The sequence below is a fragment of the Felis catus genome, chromosome E3, assembly GCF_018350175.1.
Source record: "Felis catus isolate Fca126 chromosome E3, F.catus_Fca126_mat1.0, whole genome shotgun sequence".
Lineage (NCBI taxonomy): Eukaryota > Metazoa > Chordata > Mammalia > Carnivora > Felidae > Felis > Felis catus.
In genome coordinates, this window is record NC_058383.1 from 19479693 (window position 1) to 19498105 (window position 18413).

The following is an 18413-nucleotide window of genomic DNA, read 5'->3' on the forward strand; positions in this document are numbered from 1 at the left end:
AGGGAGTACAGACTAACAGAGGCCAGGGGTACAGTAAAGGTAGCCAGGTCAGGACATATTATTAGGACTGGGTTGAACTACTCCAAAGGGCAACGTCTGGGGGAAAGAGGAAGATTGAGATGCAAGGACTTTTTCCCTGCCTGCTTTATGGAGACGAGCTACCAATTCGCTAAGGGACAAATCAGTTCATCTCTTCCCTGATTATGACGTCAGCCCAGCAAACACTCATGTACATCTCCCTGTGCCACTCCTTGGGCCAAATGTTGGGCGTATAAAGGAACAGGAGTGGGTCTCTATCCCCAAAGAGGAGAAAAGGCTCGGAACCCAACACCTGTAATACAGCATGGGACATGAGGGCTATGGGATCCCGTCATGTGGGAGGATTAATTCAGCAGGTGATGTCGGTCACCATCATCTACAGCGTGGAGGTGACTTGAAAGAAGGAGACAGCTGGCAGGGAACACGGCAAGGGGAAGGCAGGGAGGTGGAAAAGAATATAGCGTATGCAAGAAACAGCCAGCTTTCTGAGGTGGCTTGGGCAGGGGTTAATTTTCAGGTGCCCAGAGGCTCAGGCGAATATTCTCAATGCAAGAAAAGAGCACTTGATGTCAGGTGCCACCAGCCAGAAGAGGTCAAACTGTCATCACATGTCCAAGACCAAGGGGTGACCAATGTTCAGTGCTGGGGACCAGAGCTGTTTGGGAATGCAGGCCCAGCAGGGCCAAAGCACCCTTCTATCAAGAGACTAAATAGCCCCGGTTTTTATGGGAAATCACTATTTTTAAATATGGGAAAACACATCAACGGACCCAGTTCAGCCCAGTATAATACCTCTGGGCAGGAGGGTGGGTGGGTAGGTGGGTATCTAAATATGAGGTTAGAGACCAGGAGACCAACCAAGGGACAGGGGAAGGGAAAGACACTGTTTCCCCAGGGAAATTCTCTGATTTAAGGTGCTGTGTCTGATTTAAAGCTACAAGGGTCAAGCTGTTCAAATCCCACGGGGCATCAGCAGTCAGTCCAGTACTATTGAGGGCAACTGATACTTCCTTACTCTTATATAAAGTGATCTGTAAACAGCACCAAGCTCCAGCTTCCAAGCAACCATACTGCTCCTTGTAAGCCCTCTCTTATGTGCAAACAGAGGAGCAGCCACAGAGTCAGATCTTGAGGGAGCCAAGAGCAAGGGTCAAGGGCAGTGCCTTTTTTTTTTTTTATTTGCTTTTGAGAGAGAGAGAGAGAGAGAGAGAGAGAGAGAGAGAGAGCATGGGCAGGGGAGGGACAGAGAAAGAGAGGGAGACAAAGAATCTAAAGCAGGCTCCAGGCTCTGAACTGTCAACACAGAGCCCGATGTGGGGTCCGAGCCCATGAACCATGAGATCGCGACCTGGGCGGAAGTCGGCCACTTAACCGACTGAGCCACCCAGGCGTCCCCAGGGCAGTGCCTTTTAAACTGTTTGTTCTTCCACCAGCCTAAGAGGGAGCCTCGCCCACAGACTCATCCCCTAGATGTGACAACCTGGCGACACCCTGGCAGGGACAAGTTTGAAACAGGTCTTTGACGACATACTCTAGACATACATAAATTCTAGAGTGTGCGCTTTATTTGGCGGAGTCCTGGTTCTGCTACCTGCTGGCCATGTGGGTGCAAATGGGCCCAATTACAGTGAGTAGCATATGGGGCTGTCTCAAGTGTCAAATCGAATGGATCCCCCATGGAAGGAGTCAGCAAACCTTTCCAGTGAAGGACCAGATAGAAAATACTTCCGGCTTTGTGGGCCATACGGTCTCTGTCACAACAAATCAACTTTGCCAACGAAGCATGGAAACAGCCACAGACTGTGTGCATTTATATGCAGAGGGGGCTTAGCTATGTTCCAATAAAACTTTATTTGCAAAAGCCGGCAGTGAGGCAGATTCCTTTGAGAAAGGGGAAGACCTTCACGAATGTCATCTTCCAGGAACTCCCAGGTTGGATTCTAGTTATCTGTTTATGACTGGCTTTCTCACCAAACTATGAAGTTCTTTTCTTTCTTTTTTTTTTTTGTTAGTTTATTTATTTCTTTTGAGAGAGACAGAGACAGAGTGAGTGGGGGAGGGGCAGAGAGAGGGAGAAAGGATCCCAAGCAGGCTCTGCACCATCAGCCCAGAGCCCTACGAGGGGCTCGAACTCACGAGCTGTTGAGATCATGCCCTGAGCTGAAACCAAGAGTTGGACACTCACCCGACCGAGCCACCCAGGTGTCCCCAGACTATGAAGTTCTTAAGGGCAGGGAATATATCCCCCCCTTTTTTTTCAGATTGAAACTAAGTGAACAAGCATATACAGCACAGTATGCCCCACAGGAATAATTCATAAGGATTCTAACATTGCCCAAGTTAATATGAGAGTAGAATTGTTGCTTCAGATGCCTATGGGGCCCAGGCAGGGAACGCAGGCAATGGAGGTCAGGTAGGTGGCCAGTCAGGTAGGTGCTGTGACAAATTGGAAAGGGCACCTCCCTTCTAAAAGGGTGGTCTCTGTTAGCTCTAGCTGTGAGGAGGTTGTTGCCTACAGAATTCTGATTCGGTGCTGAGAGACTTCATTGATTTTCAAAGAAAATCCCACAATCAGATATTTATGAGAAATCTCCCAATCTTCCAATGTTGACAACTCATTCAAAAATTGAAAAAACAAAACATTATGGGCCAAGTAAACAGGATTGTGGGCTCATTCATTCGGAGGCCCCCAGTGTGTAACCTCTGACGTAAAGAATTCGTTTTCAAATTTGCTACATCTTTCTTTTTTTTTTAAGGTGAAAAATGTTGGAACTAATATGTTGAAAAAAAGAACTTTACAGGAAGTTTTAAGAGTAATACAATGAACTCCCCTTCGCCTGGATCCAGTCTCAATCATCTTGAGATCTCTGGATTCCGGTGCGCAGAAGGCACTGGAATGTGGAGTTACTAAATGAATGCCCGAAGGAAGAATAAGCAAACCGTGCTGTGCCAAGTTCCTGTAGGTTAAAATCACAGCTGGGGATGAATACTGTGAAATAGGGAGAGGGGAGAAATGAACCTGACTCAAGGATAGGCGCAAAGAAGGAACGAAGACAGAACAGACAAAGAGATTACATGGACCACGTGTTTACTTTGCCCGCTGAATGCTTGCTTTATTTTATTTCATATCATTTTTGGCTTGGCTTATTTTACGTAGCAAGGGAAACAGACAAATCACCAGGAGCCCAGGTGAATACCACACCAGAATGAAACAGACCAGACACGTGGATAGCATACTTCCAACAAAACCTTACTAGTTCACTCGTCACCTGTTTTGCAGTTTGGGCTTATTTAGACAAGCTAGGTTAAATTTCATCTTGGCGTTATTAATTCTATGAGAAAGTGTACTAAGCAAATGAACAGTATGAGCAGGGGAAATGTTGAATATTTGCTCTAGGGAGAGCAAAAGCAAATGAACAGCTTTAAAATCCTTTCTAATTATGTTGATGTGCTGAACTTTTGTCTAATTATTATGTTCCTTGAAAACTGAGTAGAAATTTTTTTTTTCCTAAACCATATTTTAAAAGCGCTGGGGGAAATGTGACTTTAACATAAAGATGAACCCTTCAGGGGCAAAAGACTGGGGGCGCCTGGGTGGCTCTGTTGAGTGTCGGATTTCGGCTCAGATCATGATCTCACAGTTCGTGAGTTCCAGCCCCACATTGGGCTCTGTGCTGACAGCTCAGAGCCTGGAGCCTGCTTCAGATTCTGTGTCTCCCTCTCTCTTCTGCCCGCCCTCCCCCACCCCCCGACCCCCGCTCACGCTCTGTCTCTCTCTGTCTCTTGAAAATAAATAAACATCAAAAAATTTAATATATATCCGGGGCAGAAGACTCACACATTGCCAGTTTACTTTCAGGTAAATACAAAATGTAGCACGTCAGCTTTTCATTTAAATAAACAGTGAGCTAATTACAAAGATTATTATTTGCTAGAGAGCTTCATCAGATTCCTTCCTCCCTCTTCCGCCAGCTGAAGTCTGCCCATTTGCAGCTAGTGACAGCATTAGCTACCATGAGGAGCACTTTTTATATGCCAGACTTGGTGTTAAGTGCGTTCACGCGTAGTCTTGTTCAATTCACCATTGGGCTAGCAAACAAAACAAAGTAAGCCTTCTCATCAGCTTGACTTTATTGACAGGAAAACTGAAGCTCAGAGGGGTAAGAATACCCATCAAGATATGAATCCACAGATACACGGCCCCCGAAATATATCAGTATTACATTATGATGTATTGCAGAGCCAGATAAAACCTGCCCAGAGTCAAAACCAATGGGTCAGGAAAAATGTTGTGAAAAACCATGGTGATTTGGACACGCAGAATTAACCAAACTACAGTCCAGTTTGGGGATACTTGGTAGATACTTAAGCTTTTGTAAGTTTAGGAAGTAAACATCCTTTTGATAAGGCCTACCTAGTTGGCTAGAATCACAATTCATCACGGTATGCTTCACTTTACCCAACAGGTATGTGCGTACAAAATTGTTGTGTAAATCTAAGTTTTAAAAATAGTAATGGAAAAAGGGATCCTTTGAATGCTAAATCTAATCTTAGAGCAAATGCTTTCTTAAAAGAGAACAAGCTTTTCTTGTTTGTGACCAGTCTGAAAATTAACAGGTTCCTCTATTAGGCCACGATAATGTTCTAGGAGTGCTGACATGGTAACAGAGCGACAACGTAGACTTCTTAAAAATGGCCTACAGCAATAGTTCTCAAACTATCTCCCCCAGACCCTAGGAGGAAGAGAGATCCACAAAGACAAAACTATTCTCACCATAATTCTAAAACTTTTTTTTATTTACATCAGTCAATATTTGCACTGATGATGTGAAAGCAGTGGTAGGTAAAACTGCTTGTGGCCTGAATCTCTACAAGGCAGCAGCACCAAACTGTGTTATTAGTCATTATATTCTTTACTACCACATACTCACGATAAAACAAAACAAAACAAAAATCATTTTCACCTAAGAATATCCTTATAAAATAGTAGAAATTAATATTATTAAATTTCATTCCTTGAGTACACTTTTGAATACTGTGTGTGACAAAATGGGAAGTACACATCGAACACTTCTGCTATGTGCCAAAGTACAACAGTTGATCCCAGAAAACACTCATGTGCTTGTTTGAGTTACCAGCTGAACTAGCCACGTATGATACTGAATGCCTTGCACTTAAATGAACAACAAACTATCATTATTCAAACTTTTCTCAAATATATATATATAAAAAAAAATGAGTCTGTCCCAAATACCCAACTGACAGTGTTTGTTGCCCAAATGAAAACTTGTTTCTTACTACCTTGAGTTTAACAGCTCATATGGTAGTTATATTAACAAATGTGATTTTTTTTGATATCATAATGACATTCTATTTGATATTAATAATGGAATTTTTAAAATGTCAACATTTGGAAGATTTGTATAACTCGGTAAATCAACATTTCCTAAATGACAAACATTTAATGTAACAAAATCATACATGGGTAAAATATCCAACCAAAGGGTATGATAAACCAATGGATTTTAATACAATAGAGTATAGAAGTTCACCAATATGGTTTCAGATGCCACACTGTACATAACCTTCAAGAATTACCACTTGCTAAGTCTTGGTGTAGGATCAAAAAAGAATGGTATTTGAAAAGGCAATTAAAATAGTCCCTGCTCCAACTATATATCTGTGTGAGGCCAGACTTTGCTCATATACATCAGCCAGAAAACACATGTTTGGTTGCCAAAGCCGAAATGAGAGTCTAGCTATTTTCTATCAAGCCAGACATTGAAGAGATTTAAGAAAATGTAAAATAATGCCACTACTACTCTTCCTACTACTTTTGGGGGCGGGGGCGCAAAACTATGTTTCATTAAAATTATTATTTATATTCAGAAGTAATGGGTTCATTGTTATTTTTAAATAAGTTGATAAATGAATGTTTGAAGATTTTCTCAGCTTTAATTTCTGATATGGTAAATTTCACAGATCTACATAAACAACGCTCTTCTGAGGTAAGAGCATAAAGGAGTCCTGAGACCAAAAAAATGTGAGAACTGTTGTTCTGTAGAAACATTACATTGATCTTCCCACAAGGCAAACTGCAAATGACATTTTACAGTACCTCTGAAGTACAAAGGGCAAAGCGTCTTTTAAGCACACATCAGATTATTCAATTAAAAAAAAAAAAATCCCACACTGCATTAAGTGGATATCACAAAGGAACAAATCCCTGTTAGTGGTGAAATGAGAAAACTGATCTGGATTCTAGCATAGACCCTAACAGTCTGTCTAAACATTAGTCCTCCTATCTTCAAAATGAGATCCGAGTAGCCTATTTTTAGATTGCTTCCCATGGTCGATTCTATGATTCTAATCAGGGACCTCTAAACAGTGGCCCACAGGCTCCATCTGGCCTTCAGACTGATTGGCTGTCCCAGTATTTAGAGAAGTGCCCCAGGAAAATAATAGGTTGGAGCCGAGTGAGATGCTTTCCTTTCAAAAGGCGAATTGATTTTCAGTCGCAGCCCAATCCAGCCCGCCAGACTTGTCCCTACAGATATCTGCATTTGCAACTTCTGGAATGAAGGGCCTCTGAAACCCGCTTCAAATCTCAAACTCCGTAATTTGGTTCCAGAGGCAGAGTGTCTGGCTTTCTTGCCCACCCTGCCACTTGTGGGCTGTTTGGTTAGGGGCAAGTTAACTTCTTTGAGCCCCAGTTGCTTCATTTGCAAAACAGGAGAACACTACTGACCTCAAAGGGCTGTTCTGAAGCTTAACGAGGTGTTGCTTGAGAGAGCTTACAGAGTTCCTGGCACTGGACGGTACTAATTATTCTCAGCAGAGCTCATAAAGAGAGTATGCCCTAGAATTCCCCCACCCACCTTACCAACTCCCTTTTCCCACTAGCTGACGACCGCACTCCCCAGGGTGACGCTTACTCCCGTACCAACTCCCAGATTGCACAGTTCCACATCCGAGGAAGACACACAGGACCCCCTCGCCCTCGGACTTCTACTTCTCCTTTCCACTCTAAACCTCTTCTGAGCCCCCAGCCTGTACCGGGTTCCTACACGACCACAGCTCTGCACCTTGGCCACACCACTGACCACTCCCCCCAGCCTCTTCTGGCCATCCCGGATCACTAAGGCTCCCTTTCCCTCAGACCGGAGGCCACCATGGGTCAGGAAGTGGTGGTCCAGGGCTCTCCGGCCTAGGATTCTGTCCGGGGAAGCCTCAGGAGAGGTGAAAGAATAACTGCCCGACCGCCCGGAGGGGCCCACGGACACTCACCGTCCATCCCTAGAGGCGGCGGTTCCGGGTGCTCGAACCGGAAGCGGCCCCTACACTGTTTGCAGTTCCCCTGGTTACTGCGGGGTTCCGGACCAATGGCGGTGGAGATCCAGGGACTGAGCCCGCCCCCAAAGGGAGTGACGTCGCATCGGCGCTCTGGAACTCCTCCTCGGATCTCTAAGTCCATCCCGCCTCTCAGGGCTGCCGAAGGTTGTGCGCAGGCGCGCTGGAGGGCCTTTAGTGTCCTGGTGCGCAGGCGCCGGGGGAGCTGCCCACCGAAGTAGCAATGGACGCGCTTGAGTCGTTGTTGGACGAGGTGGCCCTCGAGGGGCTTGATGGCCTGTGTCTGCCTGCGCTGTGGAGCCGTCTGGAGACGCGAGTGCCGCCCTTCCCCCTGCCTTTGGAGCCCTACACGCAGGAGTTCCTGTGGCGGGCCCTTGCCACGCACCCGGGCATCAGCTTCTATGAAGAGCCTCGAGAGCGACCCGACCTCCAGCTCCAGGACCGGTCAGCGGCCTGGTCCTGCGGCGGGCGGGCGAGAGGGCGGGCGCGGAGCCCGGGGTCCGATGGCTCTGGGAGGGGCCCAGGTTCTGACCGGAGGGGGTGGGAGATAGGAGTGGAGCCCGGGGAGGACCGTGAGTCGTGGGGCGGGCGGTGGGGGGGGGAGGCCTGGGTGTAAGGCTGACTGGGGGCTCCTCGGGCCTGGTAGAGCCCGGGCGTTCGATGGAGTTGAGGGTTATCTCACGATGTCCCATTATGTCCGTGTGGGTGTTGGGTGGTGGTGAGCAGGACCGGCGGGATATTCTTCAAGTTTCAAAGAGTACTCTTCTTCCGTAGTGGTTAGGAGGTGAGTTCAAACCAAGGCTGGAGACCGATGAGTTCAACCACCCTTTCTGGGGCATTCATTCAGTGCTTGACTGGAGAGCCTAAGTCAATTAGACATCTGCATAACAGCAACCTTAATAATAATAATAATGGCTAGCATTTATGGAGTGCTTATTTTTGGCCTAGTACTATACCCTAAGATCCTGTTCTGGGAGCTTCAGGGGACTGAACTCACTTGATCCTCAGCAGTAGGTACTGTTATCTTCCCCATTTTGCAGAGGAGGAAACTGAGCCTTCGATTAAGTAACCTGTTCAACGGTTACAAAGATTATAAGTGACCCACGTGTTGATTTGAACCCAGGCCATCCGTCTGTAGAATCTGTGCTCTAAAGGCATATTGTGAGAAGTTCCCAGAGGTAATACTGTCCAAAACAGGACTTAAAGATTGGATTTAGGTGGGCACTTGGCAGAGTATTCTGGACAGGAAACAGCAAATGTGAAGCCTGCAGGAGGAGAAATATGTTAAGTTTGGTTGAAGTGTAGGATTGGAGGTGGGGAATGAGGAATAATGTTTGGCACTTAGATGTATGCTTGTTGTGAGCCGGGACTGTTCTAAGATCCTGACATAGAGTGAGTTATTTAATTTTTACAAAAGCCTTAGAAGAGAAAATTGAGGCACAGAGCGTTTAAGTGACTTGTTTAAGATCATCTGCTAGCAAGACCAGAACCCCCAATTTGAATCCACGAAGTCTGGGGTACAAAACCCACTCTGCCCTTCGCTCAGTTGGACTGGAGAGGGAATTGGGTGGTCTTTTAATCCACTTAAATAGCTTATCCTTTATCGAAAGGGTAGTTAGAAGCCACTGAAAGGCGAGTCAGACTAGGGGCAAAGTGTGAAGTTGAGAGATTTTAGTAATCCAGCCACAACCAACCAATCATGGTTTTGTTTACCAGGGTGCAGGTGAAAATAAGAGAAGCAGGTGGGATGAAAACCTATGAAACCAGAATAAAGAGGATTGGGTGACTGGATGTGGGGTATAAGGAGAGGTGGGAATCAGGGATGATTCCTCTGGTTCCTGATATTTGGGTACCTGAGTGAATACTGAGGCCCTGCCCTGTTGGTAGGAAACACAGAAGGTCAGCACAGTGGTTGAGTCTTGGGGGAGGTGGGGAAGATGTTGAACATACTTTGAGACACATGGCGTTTGAAGTTCCTTTGGGTGACCCTAGTGGAGATTCTGTTTAGTAAACATGTGGCTTCATGCGGGGCGGGGGAGGGGGGAGCAGGCCAGAGAGAGGGATGGACCTGGACATGTGGAGTCATCCCGTATGGCTGGATGTTTAAGTTGTAGACCAGGATTCTCCCTGGAGGCCTAAGACATGGCCCTGAGGTGCACCTACGTGGAAGGGCTGGATGAAGGACTAGGAACCTTCCAAGAAGCCTGGGAAGGTGCGGCTGGCGAAATGGAGGGTAGCAGTTCAGAGCGGTGTCCTGGCAGATGTGATTGGGGGTTGGAGTGTTACGCAGTGGAGAGATCACACAGAAGGCAAAGGAGGAAAGGGCCAATAAGCGGAAGTGGGATTTAGCCTCAACTGGACTAGAGCAGGATGTGAGCGAGGTTTGTAAGGAAAGCTTAACAAAGTTGGCTGACTGGATAAAGGAAGAAACCCAAGTCAGAGATGTCTCCATGACATTGATACGACACAACTGGGAGAGAGTGGAAAGGAGGGACTTTATTGGGGGCGGGGAGAGGCAGTTATAACTTTGCCTTTGATCTCCTTGAATTTGAGGTGTTTGGTAGACAAGCGAAGATACAGGGTCAGTGTTTGGAGGGAAAAGGCAGGACGTAGGATCCCAAGGTGAAAATTGTTAACGTACAGGCACCAGATTTGAAGGGAAACCAAAAGACCACGACTTGGGCCAGTAGGACGGTTCTGGTTCCAGCATTCAGCTTCTTAGGGTGGATTTGGGGGACCCTGGGAAGGTCTGTGTTCTTTGCGTTAAAAAGGCAGGAATGCTGCTCTAATCTGCATTTGCAAAGTGGGAAGACTTGAGTGAGCACATTCTCTCTCTCTCTCTGGTCTCAGCAGGAGGTTGTCAGAAGAATGTGGCCCAGTATGTACTGTTTCCGGAGCTGATTTGTGGTTTGGTATTTGTGCCTTCCCTCTTGTAGATACGAAGAGATTGACTTGGAAACCGGAATTTTGGAGTCCCGGAGGGATCCAGTCGCTTTGGAGGACGTCTACCCCATTCATATGATTTTAGAGAATAAAGATGGCATCCAGGGCTCTTGCCGGTACTTTAAGGAGAGGAAAAACATAACCAATGACATCAGGACCAAGTCTTTACAGCCCCGCTGTATGATGGTGGAGGCCTTTGGCAGGTAACTGATTTGCACCATCAGAAACTCATGGGAATCCTCCTGCTTTGGAGTCGGGTGCACAGTCAGAGCGCTGAGTCTCGCCAGCCCTTTACGAAGCCTCTGCCTTCTTCACTCGGCTCATTTTGCTCAGGGACCTGCCTTTCTCTTTCCCTTGTGTCCACAGTCCTGGCACGGTTGGGCAGAGCAGGAGGCTATCATTTGGATCACTCTTTTTTTTTTTTTTTTAATGTGTTATTTATTTTTGAGAGAGAGCACAGGCGGCAGTCGGGGAGGGAAAGGGGAGGGGGAACAGAGGCTCTAAAGTGGGCTCTGCGCTTTAGAGTGGGGCTCGAACTCACAAGCCATGAGATCGGGACCTGAGCTGAAGTCAGCCACTTAACCACCTGAGCCACCCAGATCACTCTCGTAGGGACTGGGCCCCCTGCTGCCCAGCGGTCCTTTCCTGAGTCTCCGGCCGGACCCCCGGTTTCCCAGAGTGGTCCATTCCACCTGTCATCTTCTAAGCCTAGCCCCACTCCCACCTCCCTCCCCGCTTCACAGAACAGGGAGAAGCTGCCCGTGTGAACTCTCCTGACTTCCATCTTCAACTTGCAGCTGTTACACATCTCTTCCTCCCCCTACCCCCACCCCCCAGCTCAGAGGTGACCAGAAACCATGGCCCTGTCTAGGCCTCGCTCTGCTTCTCTTCCTCCTCCTCTGCCCATCCCCCTTCCCGCCCCCCAGCCCAGCTCCCTGTACCTCCTGCTCTTCCCTGCCTCTCTCAGGAAGCTCATCTTTCTCCATCATTTTCTTTCTTTCTTTTTTTTTTTTAATGTTTATTTATTTTTGAGAGGGAGGGGCAGAAAGAGAGGGAGACAGGATCTTACTGCTGACAGCAGTAAGCCCTATGCGGAGCTCAAAGTCACAAACCTCGAGGTCATGACTTGAGCTGAAGTCGGATGCTTAACCAACTAAGCCACCCAGGTGCCCCTTCTCCGTCATTTCCAACTTTGCCTTTCTGCTGGTGCTGTCTCCTCAGCCCTAACGTGACTCACACAGCTTACAACAGGACCTTCTCTTGACCTCAGATCCCCTGTGACCATAGATCTCTCTTTCTCTCTGCCGCTTGTAGGACCAAGCTTCCCAGAAGAAACAGCCACTCTCACTCTTTGTCCCCTTCACCTCTGCCCTCTCGGTCCTGATGTCTGACTTTATTACTTCACCGAAATCTTATCCCCGAAGATTCCTAGTAATGAGCCTGTGGACACTGTAGGGCCCGTAACCTCCTTGCCCCCTCCACCCCATCAAGGACTTGTAAAGCTTTTGTCCCATGGCTTCCTGCTTTATTTTCCTGTTCTAGCCGATCCTTACCAGCTCCCTCATGGACTCCCCGACTTCCTTCCACCCCTTAAATGTTGGGCTGCTCCCCAGGGCTCTGAGTGCTCCCCAGGCGTCTGTCAAGTGCCGTGTGTGGAGTTACAGTAACCTCTTCCTCAGTGCGCCCAGAAGTCAGAGCATCACTCCTTCACCCCAAACTTGCCTCCTCTTCCATTTCCTGCCCCTTTTGTGTCTTCCCTCTGCTCCAGAGGATTCCCACGCGCCTGCCGTATAAGACGCAAACTTGGGCCCCTTCTCTCTTTCTACATTCAGCCGGCCACCGAGTCCTGTGGACTTGACCTTCTGACGTTTTCTCAAACGCCCTTTGGGCTCAAAATAGTACAGTAGTCTCTTATCTCCCTTCTTACTGTCTCTCCTCTTCGGAACTTTCCACACTGCATGGAACATTTTTCTCTAAGATGGACTTGCGGTGGAAAGTGCCTTGGTCACTCAGGACAGATATCTCAAGACTGGCCGCATGTCCCCCACAGACATGCTTTGTTTAGCCAGCATGGTGGTTTGTTTGTTTTCAATTTTATTTCATTGCTAATATTTAAAATCTAGATTTCTACCTCCTCTTAAAAAAATTACAGGATCCATGGGGCGCCTGGGTGGCTTGGTTGGTCAAGCCTCTGACGGCAGCTCGGGTCATGATCTCCTGGTTTGTAAGTTCGAGCCCCACCTCGGGCTCTGTGCTGTCAGGAGAGTCTGCTTTGGATCTTCTGTCTCCCTCTCTCTCCCTGCCCCTCCCGACTTGTGCTCTCTCTCTCTGGGACTGTGATTTTCCCTTGGTATTTAGGCCAGAACCATGAGCCATGTCCCACCTAGTGCTGCCCACCCTGCTGAGTGGCCCATCAGGCTCCATATGCCTACCCTCTGCCCACCCAGCTCTCCCCCCATAGCCCTCTCTGTGCTTTGGCCCGAACACGCTGGGCTAATCTGTTACTCAGGGCTGCGACACATGTTGTTCCTTTTGCTTAGAGTCTTCTGCCTTCAGGACTCCTGGGGGGCTCGGTTGGTTAAACGTCTGACTCTTGATTTCAGCTCAGGTCATGATCTCACGGTTCATGAGATCGAGCCCCTATTCGTCGGACTCTGAGCTGACAGTGCGGAGCTTGCTTGGGATTCTTTCTCTGCCGCTCCCCAACTCACGCACACGCACACTCCTCTCTCTGTCTCTCTCTGTCTCTCTCTCTCTCTCTCTCTCTCTCTCTCTCAAATAAATAAAGTTAAAAATATTCTGCTTCAGATCTTCACATCTCCCACCCCCTTCTCTTCATTCAGCCTTGGACTTGGTTCCTCAAAAAGTATGTCCCTGTTGCCCAGACATCATCGCATTACTCACGTCAGTACCAAAAATGGTCTTCAGTGTTTATTTACGTCACTCTTTCCATACCAGACTGTAACCTTGAGGGCAGAAACTCTTGTTTGTTCATGGCTGTATCTCTAGGATCTAGACTCTGCCTGGCACCGCATCGGCTCCTGAGAGTGCATGTTGACTGATTGACTCTCCTGTTGGTCTGGAAGTTCTAACCCCTGACCTGTGTCATGGCATCCAAACTCCCTGGACGGCACTGCCAGGCCTTTTGGGATGTGGACTCGCACTGACCTCTCGGGCTCTCCTTCCTTCTGCTTTCCAGCCTGCGACCCCACACCAGGCTTCCCGGCCGGGCCATTTGCCCCCAGGACAGGCGCACTGCTTCGTGCCTCCAGAAACTTGCAGGTTCTGCTTCCTTGCCTTTCACCGCTCCCCCCCTCCCCTGCCCCCAAGCTTAGTGCTCATTCAACATCCCCTCCTGTGAGAGCGGTCCCTAGTTACTGTGCTCCGTTCACACACACAGCTTAGATGGAATTGGGCTCTGGACGTATGCCATTTCCTAGGTGCTCTCTGACAGCTGTTGGATCATAGCATAATCGCTCACTTTCTGGACTTCCTCCTCCAGTGGACTGTGAGCTCCTTGAAGGTGGATACCGCTTTTATCTATCTTGGCATCTCTGGTACTTTACATTGTGCTTAATCAGTATTTGACATCCTGTCTGGTGACCACACTCAGCATTTTAAGCCTAGCAGGAGTCCCTTAGTCAGCTAATTGGAACTGTCGGGATCATGATAGGACAGCGTAGTAAACAAATCTGAGCCTGTGTGAAAAGCAGCAAACCTGTTCCCCAGTTTTCCAGCTTTCTTTTCCCAGCTGACCTCTTCCAGTTTAACTTAATGAACCTGTTTTGGACGAGAGAGCAAAGTCCTAAGTCTGTGATGTGCAGACACAGGAAGTGGACTGTCTCTTTCATGCGTGTTCGCAACCATTCTCTCTGAGGATGGATTCTGCCGACTTCCATGACTCTACAGGAGACTTATTTTAGGTCACAAACAGTGTAAGGTTAAAAGGAAGACAGCCTCTTCTTTCATCTTTGGCCCAGTTGGTGGTAGAAGTGAAACCAGCCAGTGTGGGGTGGGAGGAAGGAGAACCGTCAGTCTGAAGGATGTGATAGAAGAAATCCGTTTCTCTGCCGAGTCTCCATCACTTAAGTCTGAGACTCCACCCACTGGGCCTCATCTGCTAATTTAAGCTGACATCTTGGGCAGATTGGCCCACTCCATTCACATACTCTTGGGGTCCAAGCCCTGGAGCAGAGATCCCACGAGGGTGTGCTGGCAGAGAACCCCTCACTCACTCACTTCTTGGCACCAAGATACCCCCACTCGGAAGCGCTCCCTTTCCCAGATGAATGCATCACTGAGGGTCCCTGTATAAGAACTCATGGACTACCAACCCCTTAAATCTGGGCCAGCATCTAATTCTTCTTAGCTCTGTTGTTTAGACATCTAACCACAAGGCCTGTCTCCCATCACGTCACTCAGTCTGAAATGCCTTGCTAGGACGTATTCTTGGCCTCTTTATTATTTTCACACCTCAAGTCACTAGGAGGAGCTGACGATTCTTCCAGGGTCTGGTCTTCAACGGACTACAAATCCGCTGATTAGCCAGTTCGGTACAGACCTACCTCGTCGTCCTGCACTTCACAGATACTGCGTTTTTTAGAAATTGAAGGTTCGTGGCAACCTTGCATCAAGCAAATCTGTTGGCACCATTTTTCCCAACAGCATTTGCTCGCTTCGTGTCTCTGTATCACATTTCGGTCATTTTCTCAATATATTTTCTTTCCTTTTCTTTATTTTTTTTTTTAATGTTTATCTTTGAAAGAGAGACAGAATACAAGCGAGAGAGGGGCAGAGAGAGAGGGAGACACAGAATCTGAAACAGGCTCCAAGCTCTGAGCTGTCAGGACAGAGCCCGGCGCAGGGCCTGAACTCACAAATTGTAAAGACCGTGACCTGAGCTGAAGTTGGACGCTTAACCAACTGAGCCACACAGGTGCCCCAATTTTCTCAATATTTTGAACTTTTTCATTACTATATTTGTTACAGTGATCTGGGACCGGTGATTACAATTTGGTGAAGGCTCAGATGATGGTTAGCATTTCTTAGCAATAGTATTTTTTAATTAAGGTACACACATTGGTTTTTTTGGACGTAATGTCATTGCACACTTAATACACTACACTACAGTATAGTATAAACATACTTTTCTATGCACCGGAAACCAGAAACTTTATTTGACTACCTTTATTGTGATACTTGCTTTATCACAATATTTGCTTTCTTGCAATGGCCTAGAGTTGAACCCACAACATCTCTGAGGCGTACCTGTATTTTTGACTCTGAAGCTTATCTGTCCAGTTCAGTAGGCTAGTTTGCTCACTTAACAAATACTCACAGAGCCCCTACTATGCACTACAATCATACTAGGCACTGAAGGTGTCCTAGTGAACAAGTCAGTACCATGTGCCTACCTTTATGGCACTTAAATTTGAAGGGAGGAGACGGACAAGAATGTCTGCAAAAAAAAAAAAAAGACCTTTAAAAAAAATTTTTTTTATGTTTATTTACTTTTGAGAGAGACAGAGCACGACTGGGGGAGGGGCAGAGAGTGAGGGCGACACAGAATCCGAAGCAGGATCCAGGCTCCCAGCTGTCAGCACAGAGCCTGATGCGGAGCTCAAACTCACCAACCATGAGATCATGACCTGAGCCAAAGTCAGACGCTCAACTGACTGAGCCCCCTGAGGCATCCCCAAAATACGACCATTTTTAAGAGTGCCGGGTGCTGTGAAGAATATGGCAATGGCCAGGTAGGGGATAGCTGGGGCTAGACTTTCAGGAAGGCCCGAGGAGGTCATGTCTAAGCAGTAGCCCCAATGATCAGAAGGAATCCGTCACCTACAGATTCGGGGAGGAGCCCGGGCAGAGGAAGCAGCTCATTTGAGGACCATCAGGGCCATGGAGGGTGCATCGGATGTACCAGGCCCTGCTGGGGAGTCTGGGCTTTGGTCTGAGTGTCCTGACGAGACCTCGGAGGGCACCACATAAGGAGAACACAAGGTTGGCTCTGTTCACCCCAAATGCTGCAGTTTGGACACTGAAACTGCCTTAATGGGGGGATTGTAAAGCTGTAAGAAGCAGCACAAAATGATGATTCTCTAAGGTTCAGGGTTTTGTTTGTTTTTTTAAGTTTATTTATAAATAAGTGTGCAGGGGAGGGGCAGGGTGAGCAAGAATCCCAAGCAGGCTTCATGCTCTGCACTGAGCCTGACGTGGGGCTCGATTCCATGAACCGCAAGATCACGGCCTGAGCCAAAACCAAGAGTCTGATGCTTAACTGACTGAGCCACCCAGGCACCCCTGTTTTTTCATATTTTCTTCAAATCACTTAAAGTTATTTCTTCTGTGTGGTCGTTTCTGATCCACAGGTGGGGAAAGAGACTGATCATCGTCGCCTCCCAGGACATGCGGTACAGGGCCTTGATAGGCTTGGAGGGTGACCCCGACCTGAAGCTCCCTGACTTCTCCTACTGCATTTTGGAGCGGTTGGGCCGGTCCCGGTGGCAAGGCGAGCTCCAGCGTGACCTCCACAGCACTGCTTTCAAGTGAGGGGATGATTCGCTTGACAGGGCTCCCTGATGATTGTGCCCTGCCCCCCAGCCTGTTGACCTACCTCCTTCCCCTTTCCTCTCAGCCCTGCCACTGGGGCAGTCTGCAACCTATGCTGACTGGGAGTGCAGGGCTTTGTGTATGAAGAGACCCTGGAGTGACCCTATAATTAGTATCTAAACCAGACATTTTGAGAGTGGAGAGTGGGGCCCCAGGGCAAGGCCAAGGCAGTGGTCATAAATTGGGACCTCCGGGCAAATCAGGATGTATAGTCCCCCTAGTTATTGGCCACTACAGGATTGGGCACCTGTATTTGATGGTGTCATCACTAACCCTCATCGTCGCCCACCCCACCATCTGTCCCGTGCCCATTTCCCTGGGCCTCCACCCCCATCCCCCGTCCGCCTCTGCCGGGGACCTCGGCTGTGCTGTTAGGCTGAGGCATGGCTGTTGTTTTCAAGGCCGCTGTCCCACAGTGACTGTCGTCGTAGAGTGGCTGGGTAGGACTAGCCAGTGCTACAGTGTGTGTCTAGCACTGACGTTCAGGTGAGAGGCCCTCTGCGCTGTTGGGGAAAGCAGCCAGCAAAGCAAAAATGACAGAGCCACTCTCCTCCTCTCCTCCAGGGTTGATGCCGGGAAGCTCCACTATCACCGGAAAATTCTGAACAAAAACGGGCTCATTACGATGCAGTCACATGTGATCCGATTACCTACCGGAGCCCAGCAGCACTCGATCCTTCTCCTCCTGAATCGGTTTCACGTGGACAGGTATAGCGTGTGCACGCCAAAGCACTCTGTTCTGCCCTGCGCGTTAGGCCTTTACAAACCATGGAGGCTAAATCACAGCACGACCGTAGCTTTTTACTTTTATTGATTTATGTTTTGCTTTTATTTTATTTTATTTTATTTTATTTTTTAAATTTTTTTTTTCAACATTTATTTATTTTTGGGACAAAGAGAGACAGAGCATGAACGGGGGAGGGGCAGAGAGAGAGGGAGACACAGAATCGGAAACAGGCTCCAGGCTCTGAGCCATCAGCCCAGAGCCCGACGCGGGGCTCAAACTCACGGACCGCAAGATCGTGACCTGGCTGAAGTCGGATGCTTAACCGACTGCGCCACCCAGGCGCCCCTTGCTTTTATTTTAGATAGGACGAGCACACACATACATGCATCAAGCAGGGGAGGGGCAGAGGGAGGGAGAGAATCTTTTAAGTTTTTTTTTTAAACATTTATTTTTTTTTTTTGAGAGACATAGAAAGAGCACGAGTGGGGGAGGGGCAGAGGGAGAGGGAGCCACGGAATCCGAAGCGGGTTCCAGGTTCTGAGCTGTCAGCACAGAGCCCGAAGCAGGGCTTGAACTATGAACCATCAGATCATGACCTGAACCAAAGTCGGGACGCTTGACTGACTGAGCCACCCAGGTGCCCCAAGGGAGAGAGCCTTAAGCAAGCTCCACACTGAGCATGGAGCCCAGTGTAGGGTTCGATCCCACAACCCTGGGACCATCATCTGAGGCAAAATCAAGG

At 48.1% G+C, this 18413-nt stretch overlaps 2 protein-coding genes across 10 annotated transcripts in view; one reads left to right on the plus strand and one right to left on the minus strand.

Moving 5' to 3' along the window:
• The window catches only part of KATNIP (katanin interacting protein), a 194692-nt gene extending 187164 nt beyond the window's left edge, over positions 1 to 7528 (minus strand). For 6 of the 8 annotated variants that reach the window (XM_045047782.1, XM_006942222.5, XM_045047785.1 and 3 more), the window contains exon 1: positions 7327 to 7528. In XM_045047782.1, coding sequence (XP_044903717.1) covers positions 7327 to 7513 — 187 coding nt within the window. In that variant the 5' untranslated portion in view covers positions 7514 to 7528. The remainder of the gene's footprint in view (positions 1 to 7326) is intronic. The other 2 variants (XM_006942221.4, XM_019820758.3) reach the window with 2 other exon arrangements.
• A 12-nt stretch (positions 7529 to 7540) lies between these two features.
• The window catches only part of GTF3C1 (general transcription factor IIIC subunit 1), a 75525-nt gene continuing 64652 nt past the window's right edge, over positions 7541 to 18413 (plus strand). The window contains exons 1-4 of one of the 2 annotated variants that reach the window (XM_045047781.1): positions 7541 to 7833; positions 10326 to 10535; positions 16704 to 16880; positions 17509 to 17652. In XM_045047781.1, coding sequence (XP_044903716.1) covers positions 7613 to 7833; positions 10326 to 10535; positions 16704 to 16880; positions 17509 to 17652 — 752 coding nt within the window. In that variant the 5' untranslated portion in view covers positions 7541 to 7612. The remainder of the gene's footprint in view (positions 7834 to 10325; positions 10536 to 16703; positions 16881 to 17508; positions 17653 to 18413) is intronic. The other variant, XM_011290562.4, reaches the window with a different exon arrangement.